The sequence below is a fragment of the Patella vulgata genome, chromosome 6 (assembly GCF_932274485.2).
Source record: "Patella vulgata chromosome 6, xgPatVulg1.2, whole genome shotgun sequence".
In the NCBI taxonomy this organism is placed as follows: domain Eukaryota; kingdom Metazoa; phylum Mollusca; class Gastropoda; family Patellidae; genus Patella; species Patella vulgata.
Window position 1 is genome coordinate 18234391 of NC_065884.2, and position 17773 is coordinate 18252163.

Sequence of the window (17773 nt, forward strand, 5' to 3'; positions counted from 1 at the left end):
ATAAGGGATGTGAAGTCATTGTCTTACAATGTGAACAAAAAATTGATTCAGGCTAAAAAATATATTTTTAATGATTTAACATGAAAGGTGAAATTTTAGATTTAACAAATAAAGCAAACTAAAAAATACATTTGAGTAGTTTTGTTAATCCAAAAGTGTCATCTCAAGTGAAGAAGTATTCTATGATCCAGAAAGAGTAAGATTTGCCAAATATTATCTTTTTGTCAAATACAGCAATATGAACATCATCTTCACAACATCAAGGTATCTTCTTCACAGACATGGTGTTATGACATATGTCTGATACTTTGACTTCATTAGCTGTTGTATCACCATAGTTATCTGAATACTGTGTGCCACATATTTGGCTAATGTAGTCAAGATATTAGATGCATACTGTAATACCTTAACACTGTGAAGATCAATGAATAATATAAATACCTCCATGGAATAATCTGGTATTTTATCAGGAGCACATGGCATGACGGAATGATGATCATTAGGATCACCTAAACACAACCAATCTAACCGAACACTGAAAAACAATTACATTATAAATAGGTGTACTACAACATCACATTAAATGTTGGCAATTATGTTCTTTATTACCGGTAGTTTTAATTCAATTCTGTTGAGTCCAGCTGCGGAGTGAGGTTTTGACATCAAGCTTGTACAGGAAATAAAGTAGGATCGCCTGCCAAACCTTGTGGGTTTTCTACCAGGTCTTCTGGTTTCCGACCACTTTTAAAGTTCCTTGAGTGCAAGTGAATTTTCGAAATAAAGATGTACTATAGGCCTCATCTTCAATAGAAGCCTTGATCTCGCTTTAACTACGTTGATATTATCAAGGCCTTCACGTAATACCCTGCATATTTCGGCACTAATTTCGATTGGGTACAAGCCCAACTTGTGAGCCTATCAGATTCCTCGATCGTCGCAAATACCAAGTCTCGTGCTTTCAGGCTAAAATGTCTACCTGTGATAATCGAGTTGCAAAGTTCAAGGTTCATTCAAAGTCATGGTTTCTGTCGAGGTCACAATGTCACAACCTCTGATTGGACGCTACTGCTCACGTGTCTGCAGATAACATAGCTATAAGTTCGGGAATTGTGAAGTAAACAAGCAACAGCCAGATGTTGTGAAACTCGCAGTTGTTGCTTCAGGAACATGTATAGGCCTTTGCTAGCCCGGCAATACCCTAGTTTGTGTTGAGACGATATTAAACCCAATTCCATTTTGAAAAGAAAGCAAACAAACATAATAATAGGCCTAATTTCTGTTTCTTTTAATTCATGAATAATTAGGAAGGAATGAAAATTTTGAAAAACTCACCAAAATCTGAGATTAGGTAAATGGAGCATTTTACAGTCATCATATTTAGATTCTGTTTTAGCCGAGATGTCAAGATCACCTTTCAATAAAAATTTACCTGGAATAAAAAAAACAGGTTAGTGTCATCTAAGAAATGAAACAGACGAAAAGTAATCAAATGACTGTGTCTTGAAATTAAAAATTGATAGCTAAATGTATCTCTTCACCTCTACCTCTTCAACATACCTAATTTTAAAAAATTAATGAAATAGAATTTTCTTACCATTTGTCCAATCTAAGACAACATTGGTCCACGTCCAGTCCATTAGTTCCGTATTATTGAATGGATCTAACTGGGCGTGGTACAACCAACTCATTTTACCAATAGACATCGTCCAGCGACCATGAAATAAAAGTCGTATTTTATCCCAGAATGGTAATGGTTGACTGGGATCTATAGAAGGCTTGTTGATATTGTCCATACAGATGTTGTACTGTGCGAAGGCAGCTTCCCAACAAACACCATATGCCATTGTAAGAACATTCATATCTAGTAAATAGATAAATAGGTAATAATTTATAATTAAGGCCAAACCAATGTAATTTTCAGTTCTTCGTGGGTCTTGATAAATAAATAGCCACTTGAATCCCATGAAAGATGTTTATGTTAAAATTTCAAGTAATTTTCATTTTTAAATTAGTCTTTGTCCAGAAAAAATAAGAAGAAAAATTTTAACTGGTGTTCCTGAAAAACAGAAAATCAATTTAGTATGGCCTAACAGACATTCTTAGAGTATTACTGAAGTAGTACCCCGGTACATGTCCCCTGCGTACTCCAACAAATCATATGATGCAGTTTGCAGTGTACCAATCTACAATCAATGTTCAACCTAAAATAATTTTGAAAAACAAATTTTTCATTGATTTTACATCAGTGTAGGGCTATAATTAAGTAAAAATTAACAGAATCCCATATCACATATGACAGACCTTATGATCTAAAATGCATGCATTAAAGCACTCAGCCATCTGTATTACTATTTTAATAGTAATACAGATGGCCGAGTAGTTTATTCTAATACAATTTATACATGTTAAAATCTTACCACAACTAAAATCATGATAGTATTTTAATGGTGGAAGACTTCTTTCAACTTTCATATCTCCCCATGGTTTATTTACTTCTACAACACAACTTCTTCTGGCTATAAATATATAAATAAAACATATCAAAAAAATAAATATCAGGTATGAAACATCTTAGGAAGTAAGAGAAAACGTATCCATGAATTGAACATTTTTAGATAATCCTTATAGTGAAATCTGTAATCATTTCTAAATGAATACATACTGCGTGAACTTGATGTATATATTTGACCAATCATATATGATTGGTCTTCCTATGTAACTTAATACTGTCTCTAAAAGATTGGTTGCCAGGCAACATCCCCCACCCCCATGTAACTTAATACTGTCTCTAAAAGATAGGTTGCCAGGCAACATACCCCCCCCCCCAAACCACCACCACTACCCCCCAAAATGTCAATCAAGAGATGCAGTAATTCATTTAACCAGCAATTGAACCAGGAATCGACCATGACATCATCGCAGGCATCATGGAATTGTGACATCCTATCAAAGATTGAAGTCCATCAATCAATGCACAGATGTCTAAAGAATACGCATGCCAAGTCTCAAGTGTCGCCCCAAAAAACAAGAACAAGAAGAAGATTACCAAGTTTATGGAACCAGTTCCAAGTTCAAAAATCTATGAATTATAGACGTAAATCATGTTCTTACCTCTTTTTGTAGCTTCTTGTTCTGCTCCAATCAGTCGTCCCCATACATGCATATCTCTAACATCTAACATAGGTAGTGGATAATCTCTTAATCTAACTAACCATGTTTTAACATTAAAACTAACAGATCGACACCATAATGTTGAAAACTCTAAACCTTCTGGTGGAAAAGGACTGAAAATAATATAAATATATGTAAGTGAATAGTGAGAAATAAACAATGCATGTTGTTGCCAACTGATTACAACTGCTTTCTGGGGAGTCCATTAAAGTATAAACTACCTATGGCCCCCATCTTCAATAGAAGGCTTGATCTCGCTTTAACTACGTACATCTTATCAAGGCCTTCACGTAATACCCTGCATATTTCAGCACTAATTTCGATTGGGTACAAGCCCAACTTGTGAGCCTATCAGATTCCTCGATCGTCGCGAATACCAAGTCTAGCGCTTTCAAGCTAAAATGTCTACCTGTAATAATCGAGTTGCAAAGTTCACGGTTCATTCAATGTCAAGGTTTCCGTGGAGGTTGCGATGTCACAACCTCTGATTGGACGCTACTGCTCACGTGTCTGCAGATAACATACCTATGAGTTCGGAAATGAAATGAAATGGAGTTTAACGTCCTACTGTTCTGCTCCTAACCTGGGCTAATGAAGACGGGCATACGCCATACAGTGTGCTATGAGGGAAATTTTGCCCGGACAGCGGCACTACGGCCTACTCTTATATCGAATTCCAACTGCCAAGGGATCTTTTACGTGCACGCCAATGTGTACACGGGACCTCGGTTTTTCGTCCCATCCGAACGACTAGACAGCTTTCCTTGTCAGCCCCTCCGTCCTGCATCACTGACAAGGGAGAACCACGCCGGAAAATCTGGATGAACTTTCTCGGCCAATGCAGGGATCGAACACCCGACCTCCTGGCTAGCGAGCTAGCGTCTTACCCACTTAGCCACGTGATCCCCCTATGAGTTCGGGAATTGTGAAATAAACAAGCATTGGCCAGATGTTGTGAAACTTACAGTCGTTGCTTCAGGAACATGCTATGGCCCTAAATCCTGTTTCATGAAGCATGCATAAAGTTCCTCAGGATTTCCAACCAGGTTTCCCCTTGTCCATGGTGCATTATGAAGAGCATGTTATGGAAAAATCTTCTAGTTGTTTGGATGGATCACAAAAGTGAGGTCCACGTGTGTACTCATTGGCGTGGACGTAAAAGAACCCCAATAAATACGGTATGTCACACTTGCATCACAGAGGGCATGGTATGAAAAAAACCTTCTAGTTGTTAGGATGGATCACAAAACCGAGGTCCACATGTGTACTCATTGGCGTCAATGCAGATTTAAAGACAAAGTCCTGACTTATACCCAAAATAATACAGCATTAATTATATATATACCTATCAGAGTCTATTTCTTGCATATGTCGTACCACATTATCTTTACCATGATAATTAAGATCAGCTAAAGCTGTTATTTCTACATTCTCCATAGTCCAGGTAAATAGTTTGGTTCTAAGTGGTGCTGTATAATATTGTTTAGATCTCTGTATATAAATATCACCACTCTTTCTAGATAAACTAGCATATAAATCTTCTACACGACTAGCTGTAATATAAATATATTATACCACATTTCATCTTTTCTGGTTCATACGAGGCATTTTAATCCACTGAAACTAATATCCAAGCACCGATAAAAGACAACGAGAGAGAAATGGGCTTTAAAGCCTAATTGACACAAACTAGGTCATTTCGGGACTAACATATGGTTCAATTTTATTTCAATAATTCGCTTGCATGTACGGTTCTTTAGCTGTGGGAGAAAACCGGAGGATAGGGGCAACCCTACTTCTTGTCACGCATAAGTGTGGGATCCAAACCACACCACATAAAGATACATTATGGGAGATTACATAAAGAGCTGGTAGTTCTCACTATAATAGTTAAAAACAAGATAATGTAAAGGGAATTTGCTGAAAATTTCAGTCAAATTGATCCACCCTGAACCCAGTATTTAGCGATTGAATTTTGGGCCTGGCCTCGATCATCATTACTAAAGTCGGTACGATAAAAAACATAGTCTCGATTATGTCTAATTAATAATTTAGGTAACATTTCAGACCTAAAGAAAGACCTGCAATTGGCAGATTTAGCTCTTGCATAATGTATGTTTAACTTAATAACATACCTTATGATCTCAGCCTACGTGATAAAAGACAGCCATAAAATAAAACAGAAAATGTAACAGACAATACAAGAAAACTCCATGTGAAATGATAACAAAATGCAAGAAAAATAAACATACTACTACCATTAATACAAGCGTGAATAATATGAATACAATGATAATAGAAATCATACCTGGTATTATACCATGTTGACGTTGTAAATCAGCTATTTTAGCATCTAGCACATCTTTTCTATTGATACTTTCATAATATTCATCTTTTAATAACTACAATATATAATTCAACGTATCTTTTAATAACTATAGTATATAATTCAACGTATCTTTTAACAACTACAATACTTAATATCTTTTAATAAGTACAGTACATAATTCAACATATCTTTTAACGACTACAATACATAATTCAATGTATCAATTAGATCTCTTTTATTAGACCTGTTGTAGAAGGGATTTTTCTAACACTATTTATTCAGTAAATAAATAAATAATATAAAGATACTATTTATTCAGTAAATAATTACATAACATAAAGCTACTATATATAATTATGGAATATGAAAACAAGCCAAGGCTTATACAACTTCATCTCTTGTATATTTGTGTGATAGAAAAGTTTCTGAAGATGTGAAACATAATAATAATATCCATCAAATATTTATCATACCTCATAATTATCACCAAGTTTAACTTCAAACGGATCATCTGATAACTGGATACTAAAGTTCTGCAATAAAAAATAAAAGTTTTAAATTTAATATTTTGAGAATAAATGTATCTAAAACAATTTAAAATTCTAATAAATCAGTTATTTTGTCTATTCAAATACAGATTTTACAAGAGGAGAGAAGAAACATTATTTCTGATGTTGATATTATATTTGATGGTAGTGATATATTACCTTGACTAGTATACGTAAATCAGGTGGTAATTTACTATCTATTGTAAATGGTTTCTTCTGTATCTTATGTACCAGTTTTAACCATTTAAACGTATTCACAACCTAGTAATGATACAAATATAATAGTTTTATTTCATACTTGTATATTAATAATGTCTAGATATTTACAGCAATGATGATAAGATTCAACTCTTTTCGACCTCAACTAAACATAATTTTTCGTCAAAATTAGCATACAACCCTGACAACTATACCCAATCACATTAACATGTGGGCATTAAACATAGACAGAAATCAAATTAGGCTTAACGCCCTACTTTTCTGCACAAACCCAGCTAATGTAGACAGGCACATGCCATTCAGTGTGTTAAGGCACAAACTGTTAGGACAGTGACATTTCCATCTACTCTTCATCAAAGGGTTCTTTCACATGCACTCAAACTTGACATGTGACCTCCGTTTTATGTTCCCAATCAAACCTCTAGATGTTCCTTGTAATACCCATCCTTCCTGCACCACTGACAAAGGGAAAATCATGGTGAAAATTTACAAGGAAATATCTTCGCAAACCCCAGGATTGAAAACCGCACTTCCTGGCTAGTGAGCCAGCACTTTACTCGCTGAGCCACTGCAGCTCCCAAAAGTAAAAATTTTCTTTTCATATAGAAAGTTTCCTTTAACAAATAAATATTACAAATGACACTTTAAAAATAATGATGATTTACCTCTTCAAAACAGGCAGCAAAATTATAATTATATGGGAACACAAATCGAAATATATCAAAAGAAAAGCCCCTGAAAGAAGAATAAATAATTTAGAATATTAAAACCGAAATATTATTTTGACTACTTTAACTGAAGCCACAAATATACTGATGGAGTACTATATTAAAGCACATATTCCTGTTTCATATAAATGAAATGTCACAAAGAAAGTCCATAATAATAATAATAACAGTTCTACGTGGCTTTTGTTTCAATGATATTTACCAGCTCAACTGACTGGCAATGAAATTGACTTGTTTGAAAACTTAATGATCAATGAATGTACATGCCATGTACATGTACCTGTGTGGCATCATACAATAGTCAGTTTGTTAGTAACAAAGATAAAGCAACAGATCCAACAATAAAAATAAACATTGAATCTTACCATGTTCTGTTTGTAGCCAATTGTAATGTACCAACAGCTTGTCGTTCTCTCTGTAGTACGGTCGGTAACAAGGTTTCAAATACCATGTCCTATAAAATATGTAACCCAAAATTTATTCTTTATATAACCTTATTTATCATGTCTGTTTTAATCTTTATCATTTTATCAATGTTTCATAATCAAAATATAAAACTTTTTCAAACAGTCAATAATAAAAAATATAATCTTGTATCTTGTGTTAATCTAAATGGAAAATAATTTGTTGTATGTTTTGTTTATAATAATTGTTTACTATATAAATCCACAATTATGAATGTAATTATTCATTTATATACCACCTGAAATACAACACGATATCAGTCTGTATATCAAACCACTACCAATATTAACATTTAAAACATAGAGAATTAATTCAAACAATAGTTAGTATATTAATAAACTTACTTTAAGCTTAACTATACAATGTTGATCACAGTTTATAAAAAGATGGCTGATTTCCATCAGGCAGCTGGGTAATTTACCAGTAAGTAGTATACTATCTGTATGAATAGTCATCCTAGAAATATAGTTTATACATGGATTAAAGGCATGCTATGTTCTCAGCATGATTCATTAATCCTCCACAGATTATTAATAGATCTTCCATCAAAAATTGGGAGGGGTTGGGTGTGATGCACTTTAGATCATAAGGTCTGTCATTGAGTCAAGTGGTGTGGTTTCCATTCCCAGCTTGTATGTGACAAGGAGTAGGGTCGTCTGTCCAACCTCATGGGTTTTTGACCAATTCAGCCACCAAATTAACAAGTTTATGTGTGGTTTAAAGGTCGGAGTGAAACATTAAGTATTACATTGATGCTGCACGAGGGTAATTTATTACACAATGTTTTACTTGAGACCTTTAACCCGTTAAGTGTGACGTTTTTAAAACATTAACTACCCCATATTGTGTAATTAATTTGACGAAGTGACGAAGAACTATGTACTATGTTCTAAGAATAGGTTGGGGAAAATACCTCCAAGGCGTTATATTACGCCCTACACACAGTGAGTGGCAGTTGTCCAGGACGTAATATAACGTCTTACACATGCTGCGATCGTGGGGGAATTCCCAAGGGATTCCCCATAGTGACGAATTATGTTCTAAGAATAGGTTGGGGAAAATACCTCCAAAGCGTTATATTACGCCCTACACACAGTGAATGGCCGTTGTCCAGGACGTTATATAATGACCTACGCACTTAACGGGTTAAACCATTCAAAATACAGATAAATCATCATGTGACCGCCATCTTCTATAAATAGTATATTGATTGGCTAAGTACCCATATCAATATTTGAAATAATGGTTTGCTAACATCAAAAGATGGACATGACATCTATGAAATAAATATAAAGTAGTATATTAATATGTAAACTTACTCATGTTGTTTAGATAATTTTGTTGTTAATTTAACATCAGCATGTATAACTATATTTACTTGTAGTCTGTTTGCTTGAGTTTTAATATTACTCACTTTTACTTCATCCTCTCCTTTTTTACTATCAAAATAACCTGAAAATATGATTAGACATTATCAGAGATTATTAGAGATTATTAGTAAATAACCTGAAAATATGATTAGACATTATCAGTAAATAACCTGAAGATATCATTAGAGATTATCAGTAAATAACCTGTATTATTAGAGTTCAATTTTATTTCAATAATTTGCTTACGGTCTTTAACAGTGGGAGGAAACCGGAGGAGCCAGAGAAAAACCACAAGGTTGGACAGGCGAGATTATCAGTAAATAAATAGTCTATTGTGAGAAATAAACCCTAAAAAAAATCTTTAATTACTATTTTTCTTCGTACCTTTTGTTTTCTTTATTAAAGTTTGAGCGTCTTGAACACCTTGATAAAAACACATGTGGGCATGAGTTGTCCAAACAACTAACAATTCCTTCTTAACTTGTACAGTCATATCCTACAAGTAGAAACACATATAAAATACAATAGTACAACAAAAACGATTAACTGTGTCCAAATTCTTGTTGCATTATAAGAAGAGTTGGGTGTGGTGCATGAGACAAGGTATGCTTTCTCTTTCTAGAACACCTGATACCACCACATGACTCAAAATAACAGGTATTTGTATAGTTTTATATGATATTAAAGTAATAAATCTAATCACATTTCTATATCACTTGATACTTGTTGTTTCAAAAAATATATTCTTAGAAAAAAATCCTTTATTCAAAAAATGTACAGCAGATATATATGGACCTCTTTAAAATATGTATATTGGTTGAAGTCTTATTAACTATGCCTGACAACACAAAGTCTTGTTATATATTTGAAATTTTGCACTTAAGACTTGTTATAATTTAGAAATTCTGCAGATTGAAAACTTTATATTCATCTATTTACCTTTTCATCATGTTTATAAACAAGTCGTATTTCTTTTATACTTGCTACTGGTTTCTGTAGATCAACAGATCGACTTAAACTCTGAAACTAATAAATATATTTCAGTTTAAAGATACATTATGGCAGATTTAATAACGAGTTGACAGTTCTCACTATAATAGTTAAAAACTAGATTATGTAAAGGCAATTTGATGAAAATTTCAGTCAAATTGATCCACTATGAACCGAGAAATAAGCGATCAAATGTTCCGCATAGCATCGGTCATCATTACTAAAGTCGGTACAATAAAAAATCATAGCCTTGATTATCCATTTAATCGTTAAATCGAGAAGGAAAGTTGTGCAGCAAATCGGATCATAATACAACAAATATTGCAGGCTAGCGTTAACATCGAGAGTTGATTATGGTCTGGATACGTTAATTAATGTCTAATTAATAGTTTATATAAGATTTCAGACTCAAAGAAAGACCTACAATAGGCAGATTTAGCTCTTGCATAATGTATGTTTAATACAAGGCATTCTCTTTGTTTAGTTAATATAACTAACAGTTTTATTCACAATTACAAAAAAAACTTGTGAGGTTGGACAGACAACCCTATTCCTTGTCATGTACAAGCTGGGAATCAGAACCACACCACTTGACTCAATAACATACCTTCTGATCTAAAACACACCATTAGACCATTCAACCACAAAGCCCATCTGACTTGACAGGATTCAGCAGAATTTTGTTTGTTAAAAAACAGTCAGGTATGTATAGTGAATTTTAATAAATGTTTGAATGCTTGTACACTCCAACATTCTGTACAGCCCACCCTCTCTATTTAGAATCATAAAAGTATATTAATATATAAACTTACAGGTTCTTGTATGTGTAAATAAACTAGTTTTAAACCAGTAAATCCTACAGTTGATCTATTAGCTTGATGTTCTACACTAATACTATCTGTCCTTAACATTAAACAAACTGTAATATATAATATATAAATAATACTATCTGTCCTTAACATTAAACAAACTGTAATATATAAATAACCTCAGTATTAACTAAACAAAAGAAAGAAAATAGGTGATTTTGGGACTAACATAAGAAAATTCTTTACTAATGAAATAATTTGCTTGAGTGCTGAGCTCTTAAACATTGGGAGTTTTGGTGACATACCTTAGATCCAAAGCACAATGCTTTAGACCAAGGATGACCAACTCCCACCTGCATGCGCCAAACATGGTGCAATAGATGATTAGAAGTGGCGCAATGCATCCCTGTGATAATAATAAAGTAGTACAGTAAGCCTACTCCTTATTTTTAGCGATTTTATTATTTCATGCACATCCTTTTTATCTACTAGGCATTATTATGTAAGGGGGGTCACTCTGTTTGGTTATTAAAGACTTCCTGTTCAGCCATTACGTTTTTTAAGCCTACAAACATTAACACCCTCAAACCCCTACTCTTGGTAATATAAAAATATATACACAGAGTTCAAATATTTACCTTTTAAATCATTAGCAATAAATATATTCATATTACTAATATCAAACTTTAATGACAGACGGGTATCGTATATAGAAGGAAGTTTGATACGGGAACCTTTAGGTTGTGGAAATGTGTTGAACTGATTAGAACTGTTGTCTGTGGGTGGTATATTTAATGGCAACTGTTGACGAGATTTAAAGAGACTAGACATTAAGAGTAGTAGAGTATTTAAAGTATTTGTCGACCACTCTATCTGTAAATTATCTTTCATGCCCTCAATTTTTAAAATCGTGCCCAACTTTTTGACCTGAAACACAAAATATCACAAATGGTAAGACAATATAAATGCAAAAGGTTTTGCGTCCTCCCTTTCTGCACCAACACATTCTTGTGTAGTACGAACAAGACATTTGAATCCTTAATTTACAAATAGGGAAATTCACCATTTCGGGACTAACATATGGTTCAATTTTAATTCAATAAATAAGTTGCTTGCATGTAGGGGTCATTAGCAGTGGGAGGAAACCGGAGGACCCAAAGATAAACCAATAAGATAAACCTTATTCCTTGTCAAGTAAAAGTGGAGAACCAAAATCATGCCACTCGACTCAATGATACACCTCATGATCTAAAGTGCATACGTCAACTCAATCGGCCACCCACCTCCCCCATAATAACAAGCTTCGTAAAACAAAGTCGTTTTCCTCTACTTACTTTTATCATCATCATTTCTAGATAGAGAATATGATCCCAATGATGTTTCTTTTTACCAAGTATATTAACCGCTACACCAGCGTCTATATGCCAACAATATACACAGCTTACGTCTGCTTCTATTGATATATCATGGGACTCCAAAAAATCTTTAGATCCTGCATTACCTACACACAAAATACAACCAACATGCATTGAGGTCATTAGTGAAGGTGATTTGACGTTTCATAATAGACTTTCTGTCTGCAAAATTTGGAGACGCAATGACAGACCTTATGATTTAAAGCTGGCACATTAAACCATTCAGCCGTGTATCCCCCGTTCTGGAAATAATAATCATATACTGGTAGTATATATATGAGCTTTTTTGAATGTTAAAATGTTGGTGGAAGTAATATAGATCTAAAAGATTTCATTAGCTATTAGCCATAAGTGGTGGCTATCATATAGCAGATTACTCTTTCTTGAAGACCTGACAGAACATCTGGTTTTAACATAAACCTGTATCATTGACTGTACAGTGCAGTGGACACTTACGGCTGGTGCTCGGATCCATTCACTTGATTTGATATTTGTTGTTAATATCTGTGTAGTTTGTCTTGTCTGCAGGTTTGTCTTATCAGTTTTGCTTGTGTGTAGTGCAGTCCTTCTGCACTTACTATTAGTAGAAAAGTTGAAATATCTAACAAATTATATAGTAGAGTAAAATGTAAAATCTTACCAAATGTAGGTTTCAGACTTCCTGATAATCTGAAGAGTGATACACCTCCATGGAAACCAGAACATGATGCCGACGAGATTGTAGAAGAAAGATCAGATAACTCTATTTCATATTCTATTTTCTTTTCGCTCACCCATTTTACTGCACTTTTTCTGTAATACACAATTATAGTATAGTAGACAGGACTTTTTACTAAACATCAGTAACAGCTGAATTTACCTTTAATACGATTTATTTTAACGTCTCATTCATTGCGTTATTTTAGTGCAATATGAATCCCTTGCAAACAACAATATTGTGAAAGACAGATCTCTAATAAGAATATATAAGTCCACTAATGGTTCAATTCTGTTCACTTACAAAGATATGTTGAATTGAAATTTAATTTTTCTATGATAATAACCCTGCCATTTTGTTGCTTGTGAACATAATAGCTGGACCTGTTTTAAATCCGATTGAATCCAAGCTGGGAGATTATCTTGCGTTAGTAATTTGATTTGGTTTTCTTAATCAAATTTAACATTTTAGTGAAAATTGGACTTTAAAGGCACAATCAGCCAGATTGATAGAATATATTTCAAACGTAAAACAAAATGTAAAGACTTTTTTAAATAATGTAATTAAGAGCATCTTAAAGAAAAGAATGGGCAGATTTGTATGAAATAAATACCACAATTATTATGACTTTATTTGTCTAAGACAGATATGGCAGCGTGAAATCAAGAAATCAGTAGCAATCGATGAAAACTTAGAATGACAATAAATGAAATTAGAATTTATTGATTTGAATAATGTTTGATATAAACGTTTTTTCATAATATAGTACATTTGAATGGTGTATGGTCTTAACCTCTATATAACTGACATGTTTGGACTTTAAACTCCCACCCTTTATCAGAGGTGGGAACAGGTCATGGGACCTTGAGTCTGTGTCAAGTCCAAGTCACGGCACCTCAAGTCGGAGTCAAGTCCCAAGTACCATGAAGTTGCCAGTTCATCAAATGAGTCATAAATTCATGGTGAATAAGGCAAGCTAGAGTTATATCACATAGGCATCAACGTGACTCCTAGTCCTTAGTGCTTTCAAGTCACAAGTCGAGTTTCGATAAATATTGTAGGTTGGGCCTTTGATGCAACTTAAGTCAACTTTGGAGTTATCCAGGTAGTAGCCAGACCTTATATGTTTCACATATTTTGTTTATCTCTCAATAACAAGAATTTTCACAAACAAATTAATTTTTCACATGTTTTTACAACAAAAAATATGAAATCAACTGTAGTGCTGGGCATTGCCACTGTAGTCATGATACGATACACATTGCAATTGTATGATACAATTCACAATTCATAACCAGGTCAATGATATATCGTGAAAATATCTAAATTCCCCTGCTTGTCAGTCTCAATATCAGTCTGTCAAATGACTAAAACAAGAGCTCAGCATTCACAGTGGTGAACATTGAGAAAAAAAAAAACACTAACAAAGAAACATAAAACACTTACTTATATTTAGCTGTTTGTGTTGGCGGTGGGTTGGAGAACTTCTGGTATGATTTTATTTCTGACTCTTGTAATATATTCTGTAGAACTGTTGTCCAGTACTGTATTTCGTCATGATGGTAATGAAAGAAGGCACCTTTTACACAAGACCGATTGATTAGGTTATCTTTTATAACCTAAAATAATAAACACAAGAAACTGATCAGTTACTGGTAATCCACTGTATAGTATTCTGTCAACTAGTACAGACTTGATCATCCAGTTCAAACTTATCTCTGATATGGAATGGATCTGTTTTTCAAGATATCTGAATATTGATCATCCTACCTTCATTTTTATATCTACTTTTGTTACACCAGCAAATCTTGCTTGAGATGAACTGGTTTGGAAATCTGTTGAAAAATTAATAAAGTACAGTAATATAAGGGACAATCAGAAAATCTCAACACTTGCGTCAAAACAAATGACACCGGACATAGAAAATGATAAATTAAATGGTGAATCATTAACGGAAATATGTCAACATTTCCTTACTCTATCAGCGCAGACGGGTGGGTGGCAGGGTTGGTTGATATCTGTCTGCACGAATCGGCAGGTGGGTTGGTGGTTCGAGATCTGTCCGCGCGTTATTTATTTGGACGCAAGTGTTCAAATTCACAACTGTTCCTAAATATATACTTACTTGTTTCTGAATTTTATTTAGCAAAGTCACTGGTCACCATTTGGAGAATATCTAATATTTCACAGTTTATTATTTAAGATTTAATAGAAGCTAAATCACCATCAATATTGCCTACTGTAATTAATCTCTCGGCATGGATTTATTTGAATTAAAAAAGGGTCCATCAACTGATTTACTTTTTAATTATTACATTTCCTTGACATATGTTTTTCTATTTAAATTGCCATTTAACCTGTGTTTGTTTTGCTGTTTTCAGGAAGAGTCTATTTTAATAAATTTTTCCAACTATATTTTGTATTATTATGAAATATTTGATTTCTAAATATAATCTAGATAAACTTACCGTCTAAACGTAAATTACAGGAGATATCTAAGTTATTAGTACTCTCGTTATGAAAGCCTAGATGAAACAATGTTAGACCAACAGATAGACTCCTGAAATAACAATAATATACTTATCATTTTATTGTTTATCTATACTAGAGAGAGAGAGAGAGAGAGAGAGAGAGAGAGAGTAATGGGGTTTAACGGCCACTTGACACAATTTAGGTCATTTCGGGACTAACAAGTTTATTTCAATAATTCACTTGCTCGTAGGGGTCTTTAGCTGTGGGAGGAAACCGGAGTCCCAGGAGAAAACCCACAAGGTTGGACAGGTGACCCTACCCCTTGTCATGTACAACCGGAGAATCGAAACTACGCCAGTTGACTCAATGACAGACCTTATGATACAGTGCGCATGTTTATCTATACTAACATTTGTGAATATTGTTTGTCTGTTCAGGGTAGGCAGTTACACTAGGGTTGTCCCGAGACTGAAATTTGGTGTAATGGGGTAGTTCGGACCGGGGAGTAACATAGGCTAATTGGCTTTGGCCTACCGCTTCTAGTTTCGGAGTAAAGGGCACAACCCGGGCAGCGGCAGGTTATTGGCTAGTAACTATTATTTTCCAAAAATGTAATGTGAGTGTTTGGTAATGCACCTGCTAAACACAACGGAAGTTAAAATATGTTGTGTTGATACTGAACTGGAACTGGGTAAATACAAATATTTTGTGTTTTATATTGAACACAACCCGAGTTAAAATATTTTTGTTTCATACTGAACCGTGTAAACACACCCGGAGTTAAATATTTTGTGTTTCATTCTAAATCTGCTAAATAAAAGCCAGGGAAAAATATTTTGTGTTTTATACTGAACAAAGTAAACATAATCCGAGTTCAAATATTTTGAGCTTAATACTGAACCGGATAAACAGAACCCGAGTTAAAATAATTCAAGTTACCTTTGTTTCTTTTCTCTTAATATCTTCAGATGAAGTTCAGAACAATCAAAACTAACTTCTTGCTGAAAGAGAATAAACATCAGATTTATAAATAAAATATTACCCTCCATACAGTCTTTTCTAATGGAAAACACACTTCTTTACAACATTTTGGTTCTCAGATCACTTAAAAAGGGCCGAATTACTCATTCTTATTTCAAAAAATTAAAAATAATAACAGTCTCGTTAATTACTTCCCGTAAATATTTTACCCAGTTTAAAGAGGGTAAGGATCCAGAAATATCACATAGTCTTATTTATCAAGTATGCAACCCTGTTAAATATTACTGACAATCATAAATGAGACTGGATAATTATGATATGGTATAATCTAAACTACCGGTCAATACCATTTTGATAGATTCCTGATTAAATCAGAGATATTAGAAGTTGATTCACACCATATTGATCGAGTATTGGTTTTATCTGTGATAATATATATTGAATACCAAAGATGCTAAAATTGTGTGTTATCTAATTCACACTTCAATAATTGTATCTTGGTAATTTCACACCTTATTGATTGTATATTAGTTAAATCAGTAGTTATAAACTGTATATTTCTCAATTGTGTATTAATTATTTCACACCTTCTTGATTGTATATTGGTTAAATCAGTAGTAATAAACTATATATCCATGATTTATGTAATGTGTATTAATCATTTCACACTTTATTGATTGTATATTGGTTAAATGAATTATGTAATGTGTATTAATCATTTCACACCTTATTGATTGTAGATTGGTTAGAGTTGTGACTATAAACTGCATATTGTAGCAAGTCTATTAATCTTTTCACAGCTTATTGATTGTATATTGGTTAAATCAGTAATTATAAACCATATATTTCTCTTAATTGTGTATTACCTGCTCCACGCCTTACTGATTGCGTGTTAGTTTAATATGTGTAATACTGTACAACGTAGGTTACTTCCTGATATTTTCCTAAGAAATAGCTTTAATGTCTGATTCAACATTGAAGTGAAATTGTAAACAACCATAAGGTCTACTTCAAAAGAAAATTTCGAAAATTTCTGCCAGCTGTTATTGCACTGCATATTTTTTAAACGTTTGTATTTTTTTCACAAATGTAGCCTGACATTGAAAGGGAAGTAACTCCTCAACATACCATTATTGTCTCCCCTTTAACCACATAATGGAGAAAAACCCGATTGAAAGTTCCCAAATTGAATTCTTTCAATCCCCAATAGTATCAATCAAGTGAAAAGTGGGATTTTGGGTTATAATGCATGTGCCAACTGCATAAGAAAACATCTCCATCAACCATGACAGCTGAAACATATTCGTTGTGTTTAAATATGTCACAATTCTACTCACACCACCTCAGTAGTCGGGACTGAAAAAAAAATGTGACCGGACTGAACTCCTTGTCACTCCTTGTCAATTCTGGACGTTCCTGACTGACAATCGAGCATCCCCAATATATCTAGCCACCCAACTTTCACGTTATCTTGTATATTAATACATAATTATCAACTTGTTAATTAAAGTGAACTGACATGTGAAAGTGTCTATTTTTAGATATATAATTATAATTGTGTGAACATTGTTACTTTACT

General features: G+C 33.6%; 1 protein-coding gene across 1 annotated transcript in view; it reads right to left on the minus strand.

Annotated features, from left to right (window-relative positions):
- The window catches only part of LOC126823639 (protein hobbit), a 52002-nt gene that overhangs the window by 23403 nt on the left and 10826 nt on the right, over positions 1–17773 (minus strand). The window contains exons 10-32 of the mRNA XM_050552596.2: positions 16153–16214; positions 15210–15301; positions 14512–14576; positions 14188–14360; positions 12685–12836; positions 11964–12130; positions 11268–11556; positions 10633–10739; positions 9770–9856; positions 9215–9326; positions 8780–8912; positions 7805–7916; positions 7361–7449; positions 6933–7002; positions 6208–6309; positions 5974–6033; positions 5480–5573; positions 4517–4724; positions 3112–3284; positions 2418–2516; positions 1595–1861; positions 1333–1429; positions 442–535 (exon numbers count right to left, since the gene is read on the minus strand). Of these exons, the coding sequence (XP_050408553.1) occupies positions 442–535; positions 1333–1429; positions 1595–1861; positions 2418–2516; positions 3112–3284; positions 4517–4724; positions 5480–5573; positions 5974–6033; positions 6208–6309; positions 6933–7002; positions 7361–7449; positions 7805–7916; positions 8780–8912; positions 9215–9326; positions 9770–9856; positions 10633–10739; positions 11268–11556; positions 11964–12130; positions 12685–12836; positions 14188–14360; positions 14512–14576; positions 15210–15301; positions 16153–16214 (2904 nt within the window). The remainder of the gene's footprint in view (positions 1–441; positions 536–1332; positions 1430–1594; positions 1862–2417; positions 2517–3111; positions 3285–4516; positions 4725–5479; positions 5574–5973; positions 6034–6207; positions 6310–6932; positions 7003–7360; positions 7450–7804; positions 7917–8779; positions 8913–9214; positions 9327–9769; positions 9857–10632; positions 10740–11267; positions 11557–11963; positions 12131–12684; positions 12837–14187; positions 14361–14511; positions 14577–15209; positions 15302–16152; positions 16215–17773) is intronic.